Source organism: Astatotilapia calliptera, chromosome 9 (genome assembly GCF_964374335.1).
Source record: "Astatotilapia calliptera chromosome 9, fAstCal68.1, whole genome shotgun sequence".
Taxonomy (NCBI): domain Eukaryota; kingdom Metazoa; phylum Chordata; class Actinopteri; order Cichliformes; family Cichlidae; genus Astatotilapia; species Astatotilapia calliptera.
This window is the reverse complement of record NC_137430.1, coordinates 35,585,080-35,599,595: the sequence shown is the minus strand read 5'-3', so window position 1 is coordinate 35,599,595 and position 14,516 is coordinate 35,585,080. Positions and strand designations below refer to the sequence as shown.

Sequence of the window (14,516 nt, the reverse complement as noted above, 5' to 3'; positions counted from 1 at the left end):
TCAGCATCTTTTGTCCTCTGTTTTATGAATCTCTTATATAGATTATTTTTCTTTTTACATGCATCTTCTACAGTGGGGCAAAAAAGTATTTAGTCAGCCACCGATTATGGAAGTTCCCCCACTTAAAATGATGACAGGGGTCAGTAATTTGCACCAGAGGTACACTTCAACTGTGAGAGACAGAATGTGAAAAAAAAATCCATGAATTCACATGGTAGGATTTGTAAAGAATTTATTCGTAAATTAGGGTGGAAAATAAGTATTTGGTCACCTCAAACAAGGAAAATCTCTGGCTCTCACAGACTTGTAACGTCTTCTGTAAGAAGCTTTTCTGTCCCCCACTCGTTACCTGTATGAATGGCACCTGTTTGAACTCATCATCTGTATAAAAGACACCTGTCCACAGCCTCAAACAGTCAGACTCCAAACGCCGCCATGGCCAAGACCAAAGAGCTTTCGAAGGACACCAGGAAAAGTATTGTAGACCTGCACCAGACTGGGAAGAGTGAATCTACAATAGGCAAGCAGCTTGGTGTGAAAAAAATCAACTGTGGGAGCAATCATCAGAAAATGGAAGACATACAAGACCACTGATAATCTCCCTCGATCTGGGGCTCCACGCAAGATCTCATCCCGTGGGGTCAAAATGATCATGAGAACGGTGAGCAAAGATCCCAGAACCACACGGGGGGACCTGGTGAATGACCTGCAGAGAGCTGGGACCAAAGTAACAAAGGTCACCATCAGTAACACACTACAACGGCAGGGAATCAAATCCCGCAGTGCCAGACGTGTTCCGCTGCTGAAGCCAGTGCATGTCCAGGCCCGTCTGAAGTTTGCCAGAGAGCACATGGATGATACAGCAGAGGATTGGGAGAATGTCATGTGGTCAGATGAAACCAAAGTAGAACTTTCTGGTATAAACTCAACTCGTCGTGTTTGGAGGAAGAAGAATACTGAGTTGCATCCCAAGAACACCATACCTACTGTGAAGCATGGGGGTGGAAACATCATGCTATGGGGCTGTTTTTCTGCCAAGGGGACAGGACGACTGATCCGTGTTAAGGACAGAATGAATGGGGCCATGTATCGTGAGATTTTGAGCCACAAAACCTCCTTCCATCAGTGAGAACTTTGAAGATGAAACGAGGCTGGGTCTTCCAACATGACAATGATCCAAAACACACCGCCCGGGCAACAAAGGAGTGGCTCCGTAAGAAGCATTTGAAAGTCCTGGAGTGGCCTAGCCAGTCTCCAGACCTCAACCCCATAGAAAATCTGTGGTGGGAGTTGAAAGTCCGTGTTGCTCGGCGACAGCCCCAAAACATCACTGCTCTCGAGAAGATCTGCATGGAGGAATGGGCCAAAATACCAGCTACTGTGTGTGCAAACCTGGTAAAGACCTATAGTAAACGTTTGACCTCTGTTATTGCCAACAAAGGTTATGTTACAAAGTATTGAGTTGTATTTTTGCTATTGACCAAATACTTATTTTCCACCCTAATTTACAAATAAATTCTTTACAAATCCTACCATGTGGATTCATGGATATTTTTTTTCACATTCTGTCTCTCACAGTTGAAGTGTACCTCTGGTGCAAATTACTGACCTCTGTCATCATTTTAAGTGGGGGAACTTGCACAATCGGTGGCTGACTAAATACTTTTTTGCCCCATGTATCCCCTTTGTGATCCATGGCTTATTTGATCTGTGATGCTTTCTAGTGATCTTCATTAAAGGACAATGTTTTTCATATAGTGAAATTACTGTTGATAAGAATGCATCATATGCACTATTTGAATCTTCATTTGCAAAAACCTCATTCCAATTGTGTTCCTTTCAGTCCACCTGGAGGGCAGCAATGGCTCTTGTTGTTCTATGTCGTATCATATCAAATATTTGATTCTTTTGTTTAGTTTTAATCCCTTAGGTCTTGCACCTTCGGGGTGTTCTTCGTCCATGTTTGTTGACATAGCTTGCTGTCATAGAGTTGTTTTGCCAACTGCTAACCGTCTTTTTACTGTCCTGCTCTCCTTGTGTGTGTACGCTACACAATTCAGCAGTAGCCTAACTCCACTTGAAATAACGCGCGAAGTCAGGATGTAACGTCCAACTCCTTTTAATTAGTAAGTATTTCCTCATGGAGTGAAACTGAAATACAAATAACATAGCTAAAATTAACTTAGCATCATTAGCACGACAAAAATAGATTCCAATACACATCCATTAGCGTTAGCACACAACTACTAAAGTTTTCATCTACAGCAATTGTTTCCACAAAATATACATAAAATACAATCCTACAATTCAATACAAATTAAAACTTACAGACGGTGGTGTCGATGGCACAAACAAAAGGCAGATGTCGCTGGGTCAAATATCCCCACATGTGATCCGCTAGGAACTAAAAACATGGCTGACTTCCTGTCACTTCCCGAAACTGTTTTTCAAATTAAAACGAATTTCAAAATAAAATTAGCTCACTGCAAAGAGCGCCTATATTGCAATAAAATTAAGAGCGAAACATCCACACCAACTTTGCAGGAATAAAATATAAATAGTAAGACTTCAGGAGCACATACAAAACAAGACAAAGGCACACACTGGAGAGCAAAGTGCTTGGAGGTAGTGCAAAGGACTTGGTGTGAGTGTGTCAGTGTCCTGAGTGATGAGGGTCACTCAGACCATGGCACAGATTGGTGAGGAGAGGTGAGTTTGTTAGCAGTCTGAATGGCCCAAAGGAAGAAGGGGCATCAGTGACCAACATATTTCCATCACTGTGACTGTGAAAACAATTTACCATTGATCAGTGTGCTTCCCGTTCCACTCTGTTATACTCTGCTAATCTGTCAGATGTGTCATTTTGTTAAACGTGAAGATAGCTGAGTGTCCTGCAGCAAACCAAATCTGCCTGTGGGTCCAATTAAAGGGACCTAAAGCTGTGTTAGTTAAAATTAAAATTCTGGGACACCAGCAGCTTTTTGGTGTAGACAGAAGTTTATTGTGAGAAAGAACAGAATAAAATTGAACATGTAAATACAAATAATGTTGATGGCACCTCTCCACTGACCATCTCCACATAAGATATCCGCAGCGCTTTCACTTCCCTATTGTACAGTTATAGATCAAAGGTTTAATCAGCTTATAACCAATGTCAACCTTCATTTATCTTTTCATCCTTATTTTTTGTTTTCATTACGATAACACAAGTTGAATCACACCATCATCCTATTACATTACAGTTAAAAGTTGGATTTCATGGTAATTAGTGCAACAGATTATTTTTTTTAACATTTTACATGACCTTTCCATCTAATTCTTTGTGCTTGTTGAGGTCTTCTATCTTCAAAAATCTGTGATCTTTCCCATTCACAGGATCTGTACACACAAGCTACTGCTTCTTCAGCCTCTCCATATCATCAGGACACAGGTCACTCTCTGTCAGCATACACAAGTTTATCAGAGCTTCCACCTGCAAATATACATAGACATTTGTGAACATGGGAAACGACTTAATTTTTTTCAGTGGAGGGGGGATATTTAGACATCAGCAGACAAAGTCAAACTAGCCTTCGCTTGACTGAAGGTATGACAGCTCGACCTCCACTTTAGACTCTTTTATTCAGATTGATCATTCTGGCTTCAATAGTCACTTTCCCCAAACCATCATCGACGTAATGCTACAAGACTGCTCAAATAAGTTCTACAGTTAATTAATGTTTCAATCTTAAATATGATTAAGCTATCTGTATCAATAGGTTATGTGCTACAAGCCTTTAAGGTGGCAGGAATTAAACATTACTTACAAATCTGTGACTTGATCCAGCTATCTACAAAGCTATACAAATATCTCACAATTACATGGGGAAAATCAGCCTCATAGGCTATAGGTTTACAGAAAATATTAAAAGAAAATACATACATTTAGTAATAAATGTAAAGCAACATGGGCACACTTAAACCATCCACTGACCTCAGAGTCTTCAGTCCACAATTTGGTTTCTCCACCAGATCACACAGCTGCCTCATGTCTGCATCTTTCAGTTTATTGTCAGTTAAGTCTAGCTCTTTTAGATGTGAGGGGTTGGATTTCAGAGCTGAGGCCAGAGCTGCACAACTGATTTCGGACAAACTGCAGCTATCCAGTCTGAAGAAAGAACATAAATTCATTAGACAAAGTTTCTAAATTAAATTACTCAGTGTTTCATATCTCTTCCGCACACAAGAAAGTTTAGAGAATATATATAAATTCAGAAAAAGAAAAATCCAAACAGCACATGCCAAAATTCTTTAAGAAATGCTTTGAAAAGTGTTGAAAGGTGTATCTCTATGTCTTTTGAGGCTATTGCTATTTTCCTATGAGATACATGTTTTTTACCTTAAATAACTTAAATGAATATCTTTTATTTTTTTTATTTTTTTTTAATTGGCCCAGCTTTGGCCCATGGGACCTCCCTGGGCTCAATCTGAAAGAGCAACATGGATCCACCCTCTTTTGGACCCACCAATCACAAGAGGAGCTATGGGGATCCTCTGCAGAATGAAGTAGGCAATGGTCAGGGGTGAAGTCCCTGGGGTTTTTAATCTAATCCAAAACTGGTTCTAGTGAAATCAATGTCACCTCTCTGCAATAGGTGTAGGCTGCTGGGGGATTCCCATGATTCACTGGGTGTCTCTTCTTCAATCACTATGTGTTAATAGACCTCTCTGCACTGAATCATATCTGTTATTAATCTCTGTCTCTCTTTCACAGCATGTCTTTAACCTGTCTTCCTTCTCTCTCCCCAACCGGTCACAGCAGATGGCCCCTCCCGTCCCTGAGCCTGATTCTGCCGGAGGTTTCTTCCTGTTAAAAGGGAGTTTTTCCTTCCGACTGTTGCCAAAGTGCTTGCTCACAGGACGTCATATGATTATTAGGTTTTTCTCTGTATCTATTATTGTAGGGTCTAGCTTACAATATAAAGCGCCTTGAGGTGACAGTAGTTGTGATTTGGCGCTGTCAAGAGGTGTTTCTCCATGCCACATTCCCTATCTATTTCATTTTGTTTATTCAGCCTTCTTTGTGTACATACAGTCTTTTGTTTGTTTTTTTTCTATTGTTTTTCATTTCTTTCCTTTTGTTGTTTTGTTATGGCCTCTGTATCTTCCATGCACTGTTTAGGTTTGACCTTTGCTGTTTTTCTGTGATTCCTCATATTTAGATTTTTTTTTTATATACACTGATGTTTGGTTTTTGCACATCTTTCAAGCAGCCAGAAACCATTATTTCTTTAGCTATTTTTGCATTCTGTCATCCGACCTTGCACCTCTAATATATAATCTAAGAGAATTATTATAACATGAGCTTTGTGTCACCACAGTCTTTATATCATAAGTTTAAAAAATGACTTGTCTGACCTCAGAATCTCCAGTCTACAGTGCCGACTCTCCAGAAAACCACAGAGCTGCTTCACTCCTGAATCCTGCAGGTCGTTGTTGTGACTCAGGTCCAGTTCTCTCAGATAGGAGGGGTTGGACTTCAGAGCTGAGCCCAAAGGAGTACAGCTAATCTCTGACAAACAGCAGCCCATCAATCTGAATTAAGGAAATTATATTGCAGAATGACAAAGACATTTAATATAGGACTAATATAGGACATCCAAAAGCATTTCCATTCATTTCATTTTCATTCTTTGTAATCCCTCTGTGTATCCCCAGGTTAGTTTGTTATCTAGGTTTAGGTTTCTGTTATTATGCTTCCCCCATGTCCCTTCTTGTATTGTCAGTTTTGTCTCTGTTTTTCACTTTCTTTTTGTGTGTCGAGGTTGTGTCTCTGCAATCTGTACTTTCAGCCTTATTTTGTCAGTGTCTTGTGTTAAGTTTCTGTTTTATTGTTTTGTAGTACTGAGTTTAATTATACTTTTTCTGGCCTTGTTGTCTCTCTCTGGTTCCATGTTTAGTCAAAATCAGTGTCTGTTTCCCCTTTCCTTGTGTATATCATCTGTTTTCTGTTTTATTCTGATAGCCACTTGTCCTGCATGCATCATGATCATTTTTGCTTCCCCTGTTTCCTCTCCTGTTTATATTGTCTGTATCTCTAGCTGTGCATTGTCGTGATCTCCCTTATTTCGCCAGCTGTGTGTCCTGTTAGTGTCCAGTGTAGTTTCATTGCTAATATTTCTCAGTGTATGTTTACTTCAGTTCTTTGTATTTTAGTTGCCTGTGACTGTAGTAATAAAGCTGTTTCAAGAACTCAGGCGGTCAGCACTCTGTACAGGCCAGTCAAATTGTTCCACACCAAACTCACTTATCCATATCTTTATGTGTCTTCGTTTCTGCACTGGTGAGCAGTCATGTTGGAGCAGAAAGGGCCATCACCAAACTTTTCCCAAAAATTTGGGAGCATAACATTGTCATTGCTTCTTAATTCAGATAAAACTGAGGTTATTGTACTCGGCCCTGAAAATCTTAGAAATATGGTATCTAACCAGATTCTTACTCTGGATGGCATTACCTTGGCCTCCAGTAACACTGTTAGGTACCTTGGAGTCATTTTTGACCAGGATATGTCCTTCAATGCACATATTAAACAAATATGTAAGACTGCTTTCTTCCATTTGTGCAACATCTCTAAAATTAGAAATATCCTGTCTCAGAGTGACACTGAAAAACTAGTTCATGCATTTATTACTTCCAGGCTGGACGACTGTAATTCATTATTATCAGGATGTCCAAAAAACTCACTGAAAAGCCTTCAGCTAATCCAAAATGCTTCAACAAGAGTCCTGACAGGGACTAGAAAGAGAGAGCACATTTCTCCTGTTTTGGCTTCCCTTCATTGGCTTCCTGTTAAATCCAGAATTGAATTCAAATTCATGCTCCTCACATACAAGGCCTTAAATAATCAGGCCCCATCTTATCTTAATGACCTTGTAGTACCATATCACCCTATTAGAGCACTTCACTCTCGCTCTGCAGGCCTACTTGTTGTTCCTAGAGTATTTAAAAGTAGAATGGGAGGCAGAACCTTCAGTTTTCAGGCCCCTCTTCTGTGGAACCAGCTTCCAGTTTGGATTCAGGAGACGGACACTATCTCTACTTTTAAGATTAGGCTTCAAACTTTCCTTTTTGCTAAAGCATATAGTTAGGGCTGGACCAGGTGACCCTGAATCCTCCCTTAGTTATGCTGCAATAGATGTAGGCTGCCGGGGGATTCCCATGATGCATTGAGTTTTTCCTTTCCAGTCACCTTTCTCACTCACTATGTGTTAACAGACCTCTCTGCATTGAATCATATCTGTTATTAACCTCTGTCTCTCTTCCACAGCATGTCTTTATCCTGTCTTCCTTCTCTCTCCCCAACTGGTCGCAGCAGATGGCCACCCCTCCCCGAGCTTGGTTCTGCCGGATGTTTCTTCCTGTTAAAAGGGAGTTTTTCCTTCGCACTGTCGCCAATGTGCTTGCTCATAGGGGGTCATATGATTGTTGGGTTTTTCTCTGTATTTATGAAGTGCCTTGAGGCGACTTTTGTTGTTATTTGGTGCTATATAAATAAAATTGAATTGAATTGAATTGAATTGAATTCAATGTCTTGTTATGCTGAAGCATTAAGAGTTCCTTTCACTGAAACAAGGGGAACAATCTCAACTCCTGAAAAACCACTAACCCCACTCTGACTTCATTTGCTGCCATGTTCAATCACTTCCACTTTGTCTTGATGCATGCTCAATCATCTACATAAGGAAATCCCAAAGAATTGATTCTGTTCATCTGGGCATAGCCTTTTTAGTGACCATTTCACCATCTTACAATGCTGTAACTTCAGCAATTCTCAACTGTCTGTGAATGGTACTCATGGCTAGTGATCCATGGACATGACAATTTAAATGCTAATCATCATGAAACTGACCTCACAGCTCATTGTTCATTCAGTGGTTCTAGTTTGTCATTATGCAAATGTACTGTTTATACAGGGAGTGCAGAATTATTAAAAAAAAAAAAAAAAAAAAAAAAAAAAACAGAAAAAACAAATTTCCCACGTGTGGGACTAATAAAGGTTATCTTATCTTATCTTATCTTATTAGGCAAATGAGTATTTTTGTCATGGTCCTGGGCCATGTTGGCCCAGTATTCTTGGTTCCTTGTATTTTCACTCCTTATTTAGGCCATGTTTTCTGAGGTGTCCTGTTGTGGTGTTCCCTTTGTGACTCTTACCCCCTTTGTGCCCCTCTGTGTATTTATGAGCTCTCGTCTCTCTTTGTGTTTAGTCCATGTTTCCCCCAGCCTGTTATGTCTGTGTTCTCCCCGTGCTCTCTCTCCTCCTGTCTGAACCTCTGTGTACTTCCTGTTTTACTTTGACAGTCTCTCGTCAGTATGCGTCATGTTGTGTTCACTCCTGCCCTGTCTCGTTATGTTTATCAGTGTCACCTGTGTTCCCCACCTGTGTGTAATCTCCCTGTGTTCTCTGAGTGTATTTAAGTTGTGTCTTCTGTCATGGTAGTTGCTGGTTCGTCTGTGTTGTTTCCCCTCGGTCTCCCTGCGTCTTCCCGTATGTATTTCCCCGGACCTCCCTGCATCCTCGTTTCTGGTTTGTGTTATTAGTTCTACCCAGTTTAGGTTTTCCTGTTTCATGGTACCCACACCGTTGCTGTTTGTATTTTCGGTTGTCAAATAAACACTCATCTGCACCAGAGCTGCCGCATTTTGGGTCCTATTTCAACTCCACACGGCTTGCCCCGCAAACCGTGACAATTTTGTCCACATCCTCTTCATGCATGTTGTCTTACTCCAAGCTGTATAGGCTCGAAAGCCTACTACCAATTAAGCATATTAGGTGATGTGCATCTCTGTAATGAGAAGGGGTGTGGTCTAATGACATCAACACCCTATATCAGGTGTGCATAATTATTAGGCAACATCCTTTCCTTTGGCAAAATGAAGGACTTGAGAGGCTCAGAAAAGTCAAGAATAGTGAGTTATCTTGCAGAGGGATGCAGCAGTCTCAAAATTGCAACGCTTCTGAAGCGTGATCATCGAACAATCAAGCGTTTCATTCAAAATAGTCAACAGGGTCGCAAGAAGTTTGTGGAAAAACCAAGGCACAAAATAACTGCCCATGAACTGAGAAAAGTCAAGCGTGCAGCTGCCAAGATGCCACTTGCCACCAGTTTGGCCATATTTCAGAGCTGCAACATCACTGGAGTGCCCAAAAGCACAAGGTGTGCAATACTCAGAGACATGGCCAAGGTAAGAAAGGCTGAAAGACGACCACCACTGAACAAGACACACAAGCTGAAACGTCAAGACTGGGCCAAGAAATATCTCAAGACTGGTTTTTCTAAGGTTTTATGGACTGATGAAATGAGAGTGAGTCTTGATGGGCCAGATGGATGGGCCCGTGGCTGGATTGGTAAAGGGCAGAGAGCTCCAGTCCGACTCAGACGCCAGCAAGGTGGAGGTGGAGTACTGGTTTGGGCTGGTATCATCAAAGATGAGCTTGTGGGGCCTTTTCGGGTTGAGGATGGAGTCAAGCTCAACTCCCAGTCCTACTGCCAGTTTCTGGAAGACACCTTCTTCAAGCAGTGGTACAGGAAGAAGTCTGCATCCTTCAAGAAAAACATTATTTTCATGCAGGACAATGCTCCATCACACGTGTCCAAGTACTCCACAGCGTGGCTGGCAAGAAAGGGTATAAAAGAAGAAAAACTAATGACATGGCCACCTTGTTCACCTGATCTGAACCCCATTGAGAACCTGTGGTCCATCATCAAATGTGAGATTTACAAGGAGGGAAAACAGTACACCTCTCTGAACAGTGTCTGGGAGGCTGTGGTTGCTGCTGCACGCAATGTTGATGGTGAACAGATCAAAACACTGACAGAATCCATGGATGGCAGGCTTTTGAGTGTCCTTGCAAAGAAAGGTGGCTATATTGGTCGCTGATTTGTTTTTGTTTTGTTTTTGAATGTCAGAAATGTATATTTGTGAATGTGGAGATGTTATATTGGTTACACTGGTAAAAATAAATAATTGAAATGGGTATATATTTGTTTTTTGTTAAGTTGCCTAATAATTATGCACAGTAATAGTCACCTGCACACACAGATATCCCCCTAAAATAGCTAAAACTAAAAACAAACTAAAAACTACTTCCAAAAACATTCAGCTTTGATATTAATGAGTTTTTTGGGTTCATTGAGAACATGGTTGTTGTTCAATAATAAAATTATTCCTCAAAAATACAACTTGCCTAATAATTCTGCACCCCCTGTAAGGTTGGAAACCTGCAGTCAGCTGAGACTGAAGAAGTCACTTGGATGAGTGACGAAATGCTTCTTCCACTGAAAATCCTATGTCCAGATAAACAGAATCAATTTTTAGCACTTTCACTTTGTTATAAGCAACCCATTCTGTAACAAATGTTTACAAAAGCAGTCTTCATGTCTAGGTGTTTGATTTTGTACACCTGGGGAACTGGAGGTGATTGGAACACCTGAATTCAATTATTTGGATGGGCTGAATATTGTTAGCAGTATATTGCACGTCATACCACCTTTCTGGTGGTATGACTCTGAAGCTGTTATCTCAACAGATAGCTGCAAAGGAAATTTCACTAGCAACAGATTGCACTACATTAAAAATTATTTGTAAATGTTTTTTATAATTTTTTTTAAAATTACGCTTCCTCCAGAAGTAGAGAGTACAATAGTCTTTCCTCAATGAGTCAATGACACACTTCCAGTCCAGTCTATTAATAAGGTGAACACCCAGGTATATGAAGCCCTCCACCATATTTACCATTTCTCCAAGGTTAGAAATGGTGTTCAACTCAGGCTTGGGCCTCCAAAAATATCTCACCATGTCTTTTTCTTCTTGGCTTGGCTTGGCGTCCACTTCTCTATTCAGTTTTCACAAATGATCTGCCGTATGTCTTGGATAAATCTCATCTTGTAATGTATGCTGATGATTCCACCATGTTTTATTCAGCCAGTGGCAACTCTGAATTGACCAACGTATTGCAACAAGATTTGCTGAACGTGTTTTACTGGCTAAGTAAAATTAACATGATTTTAAACATCTAAAATCTATGTTAATAGGAAGTAGAGTACGCTTAGTCACAACTAACCCACAACTAAATCTTTCCATAGCTGGAATGGTAAATGGCCTGTATTTATATAGCGCTTTACTAGTCCCTAAGGACCCCAAAGCGCTTTACATATCCAGTCATCCACCCATTCACACACACACATTCACACACTGGTGATGGCAAGCCACATTGTAGCCACAGCCACCCTGGGGCGCACTGACAGAGGCCAGGCTGCCGGACACTGGCGCCACCGGGCCCTCTGACCACCACCAGTAGGCAACAGGTGAAGTGTCTTGCCCAAGGACACAACGACTGAGACTGCCCAAGCCGGGGCTCGAACCGGCAACCTTCCAATTACAAGGCGAACCCCCAACTCTTGAGCCACAATCACCCCAATGGTACTAGAACAGGTGACCCAGATTAAATTACTTGGTGTTACTATAAACCACCACCTTTCATGGTCTCAGCACATTGACTGTGTTATTAAGAAAATGGGACAGTGCATAGCTATGGCTAGGAAATGCTCCTTTTATATTACTTTTTCAATTATGAAAGGTGTCATTAATGCACTAGTATTATCTCATCTAGAGTACTGTTCAATCATTTGGTCAGCAGCTAATAAGACAGATCTGATCAGACTTCAGTTAGTCAAGAACAAGGCAGCCAGATTAGTGTTAAGGTGTTCAAACTATAGAAATATCTATAACTTTCTTTGCTTTCAAATAAGCTAAATTATACTATGGCTTACTCGTATTTTTTAAGAAAGCAATACTTTTAAAGACACCATATTTTTTTTCTGCTCAGTTGCAGTATCCAGATGAAATACATAATCATAGTACATGATTTTCAACAAAACACAATTTGGTAACTCCTCAACTTAAAAGTTGAGAAAGTAAACTGCCATCGGTCAAGAGAGGTAGCCCTCTGGAGCCTAAGACTGGCCAAGCCGAGTTTTAAAAAAAAAAAAAAAAGTAATGACGTAAGATGTTAAGGTAACAAGTGTGCAATAGAGGGCAGATGGGGCAGAGTTCATCAATATTGAGACAAAACAGGATGTTTTCCAGAGTAATGGTATCTTCTCCTGGCTCAAACTAAGATTGAAGATGTGCTGTAAAAATGGACCTTCCATGACCTTCCAAGCTATATAGTTTGTCTTCCATATTTCCAACTATATCCATCACATACTGTGTATGCTACCATTGTATATAGTGTATTATCTTACTTTTTTCATTGATTGTACTTAATTGTATTTTTGTATTTCCTTCATATATCTGTACCTGAGCTGAGGTGAGTTTGGATGGGTCCTAGACTTAAGGTGTTAAACACATTGGCTCTATTTAGGTTTCCCACGGTTTAATAGTTCTTGTTCTGTGATCTTTTTCATTCCTGACCACACATCTTTCGTTTTCCCTGATCTTGTTTTCTGCCTGTTTTTGTAAATAATGTACCACTTTATAATATACCTCCTGTCCCTATAATGGTTTTCTCTTTTTCTTTTTATTGGCTTTACCTACAATGGCCATAATACTATCAGAAATACTTCAGAGATTAACCAATAAAAAAAATGCCCTGGTCTGAATTCTTCCTGACAAAAAAAGAAGGTAAGTCAGAGTAAATTATCACTTCGAAGACTTCTCTTATATTAGGGTTTTAAATGTTTAGCTTTTGGACTGAAACGGTCAAAATACTATGGTTTAGTATCATATCAGTCTTCTGTCAGTTTAGTGCCAGCACAACAAAAACACAGTTTCTGACCTCAGAGTCTCCAGTCTACATTGCCGACTCTCCAGAAAACCACACAACTGTTTCATTCCCGAATCCTGCAGCTTGTTCCCTCTCAGGTCCAGATGTTTAAGATGGGAAGGGTTAGACTTCAGAGCTGCAAACAGGCAGCTGATCTCTGACAAACTGCAGCTCCTCAATCTGAATAAAGCATAGGAAGTATTATCTGTTTAGAGATGAAAAAGATCCAGAATGTAGAAGTTGAACACAGAAGCTGAAAATTAAAATTCTAAATGAAGTATAACAAATACCAAAATATAAACAGAACAATGAGTGAAACAAATTAATGACTGTATACTTCTGTTTCACTAAATATGGAAATATTAAGATGATGTTCCTATGAGATATATATGTAAGTATGTGTATATAAAAATAAAGGCGTTGAAATTTCAACTATGCATGGATTTAAACATGCAAAAGTTTGGGCAACCTTGTAATGGTCATTATTTTCCTGTATAAATCACTGGTTGTTACAATAAAAAATGTCAGTTAAATATATCATATAGGAGACACACACAGTGATATTTGAGAAGTGAAATGAAGTTTATTGGATTTACAGAAAACGTGCAAAAATTGTTTAAACAAAATCAGGCAGGTGCATAAATTTGGGCACCACAAAAAAAGAAATGAAATCAATATTTAGTAGATCCACCTTTACAGAAATTACAGCCTCTAAACGCTTCCTGTGGGTTCCAATGAGAGTCTGGATTGTGGTTGAAGGTATTTTGGACCATTCCTCTTTACAAAATATCTCTAGTTCATTCAGGTTTGATGGCTTCCGAGCATGGACAGCTCTCTTTAACTCACACCACAGATTTTCAATAATATTCAGGTCTGGGGACTGAGATGGCCATTCCAGAACGTTGTACCTGTTCCTCTGCATGAATGCCTTAGTGGATTTAGAGCAGTGTTTCGGGTCATTGTCTTGTTGAAAGATGCATTGGCCTCCAGAAACTGCTGATGCTGAGTGGAATCCATGTGTCCCTCAACTTTTACAAGATTCCCAGTCCCTGCACTGGCCACACAGCCCCACAGCATGATGGAACCACCACCATATTTTTCTGTAGGTAGCGGGTGTTTTTCTTGGAATGCTGTGTTCTTTTTCCTCCATGCATAACGCCCCTTGTTATGCCCAAATAACTCAATTTAATTACATCAGTCCACAGCACCTTATTCCAGAATGAAGCTGGCTTGTCCAAATTTGCTTTAGCATACCTCAAGCGGCTCTGTTTGTGCTGTGGGTGGAGAAAAGGCTTCCTTTGCATCACTCTCACATACAGCATCTCCTTGTGTAAAGTGCGCCGAATGGTTGAACGATGCACAGTGACTCCATCTGCTGTAACATGATGTTGTAGGTCTTTGGTGCTGGTCTGTGGGTTGACTCTGACTGGTCTCACCATTCGTCGCTTCTGTCTATCCAAGATTTTTCTTGGTCTGCCACTTTGAGCCGTAACTTGAACTGAGTCTGTGGTCTTCCATTTTCTCAGTATGTTCCTAACTGTGGATACAGACAGTTTAAATCTCTGAGACAGCTTTCTGTATCCTTCCCCTAAACCATGATGGTGAACAATCTCTGTCTTCAGGTCATTTGACAGTTGTTTTGAGACCCTCATGTTGCTACTCTTCAGAGAATATTAAAAGAGGAGGGAAACTTACAATTGACCACCTT

General features: G+C 40.3%; 1 protein-coding gene across 2 annotated transcripts in view; it reads right to left on the bottom strand.

Moving 5' to 3' along the window:
- Nucleotides 1–2,103: 2,103 nt before the first annotated feature.
- The window catches only part of LOC113029560 (NLR family CARD domain-containing protein 3-like), a 38,297-nt gene continuing 25,884 nt past the window's right edge, over nt 2,104–14,516 (bottom strand). Inside the window, exons 8-11 of one of the 2 annotated variants that reach the window (XM_026180471.2) lie at nt 12,821–12,988; nt 5,398–5,574; nt 3,974–4,147; nt 2,104–3,472 (exon numbers count right to left, since the gene is read on the bottom strand). In XM_026180471.2, the coding sequence (XP_026036256.1) occupies nt 3,460–3,472; nt 3,974–4,147; nt 5,398–5,574; nt 12,821–12,988 (532 nt within the window). In that variant the 3' untranslated portion in view covers nt 2,104–3,459. Of the gene's footprint in view, nt 3,473–3,973; nt 4,148–5,397; nt 5,575–12,820; nt 13,014–14,516 lie in introns of those variants that run through there. The other variant, XM_080306875.1, reaches the window with a different exon arrangement.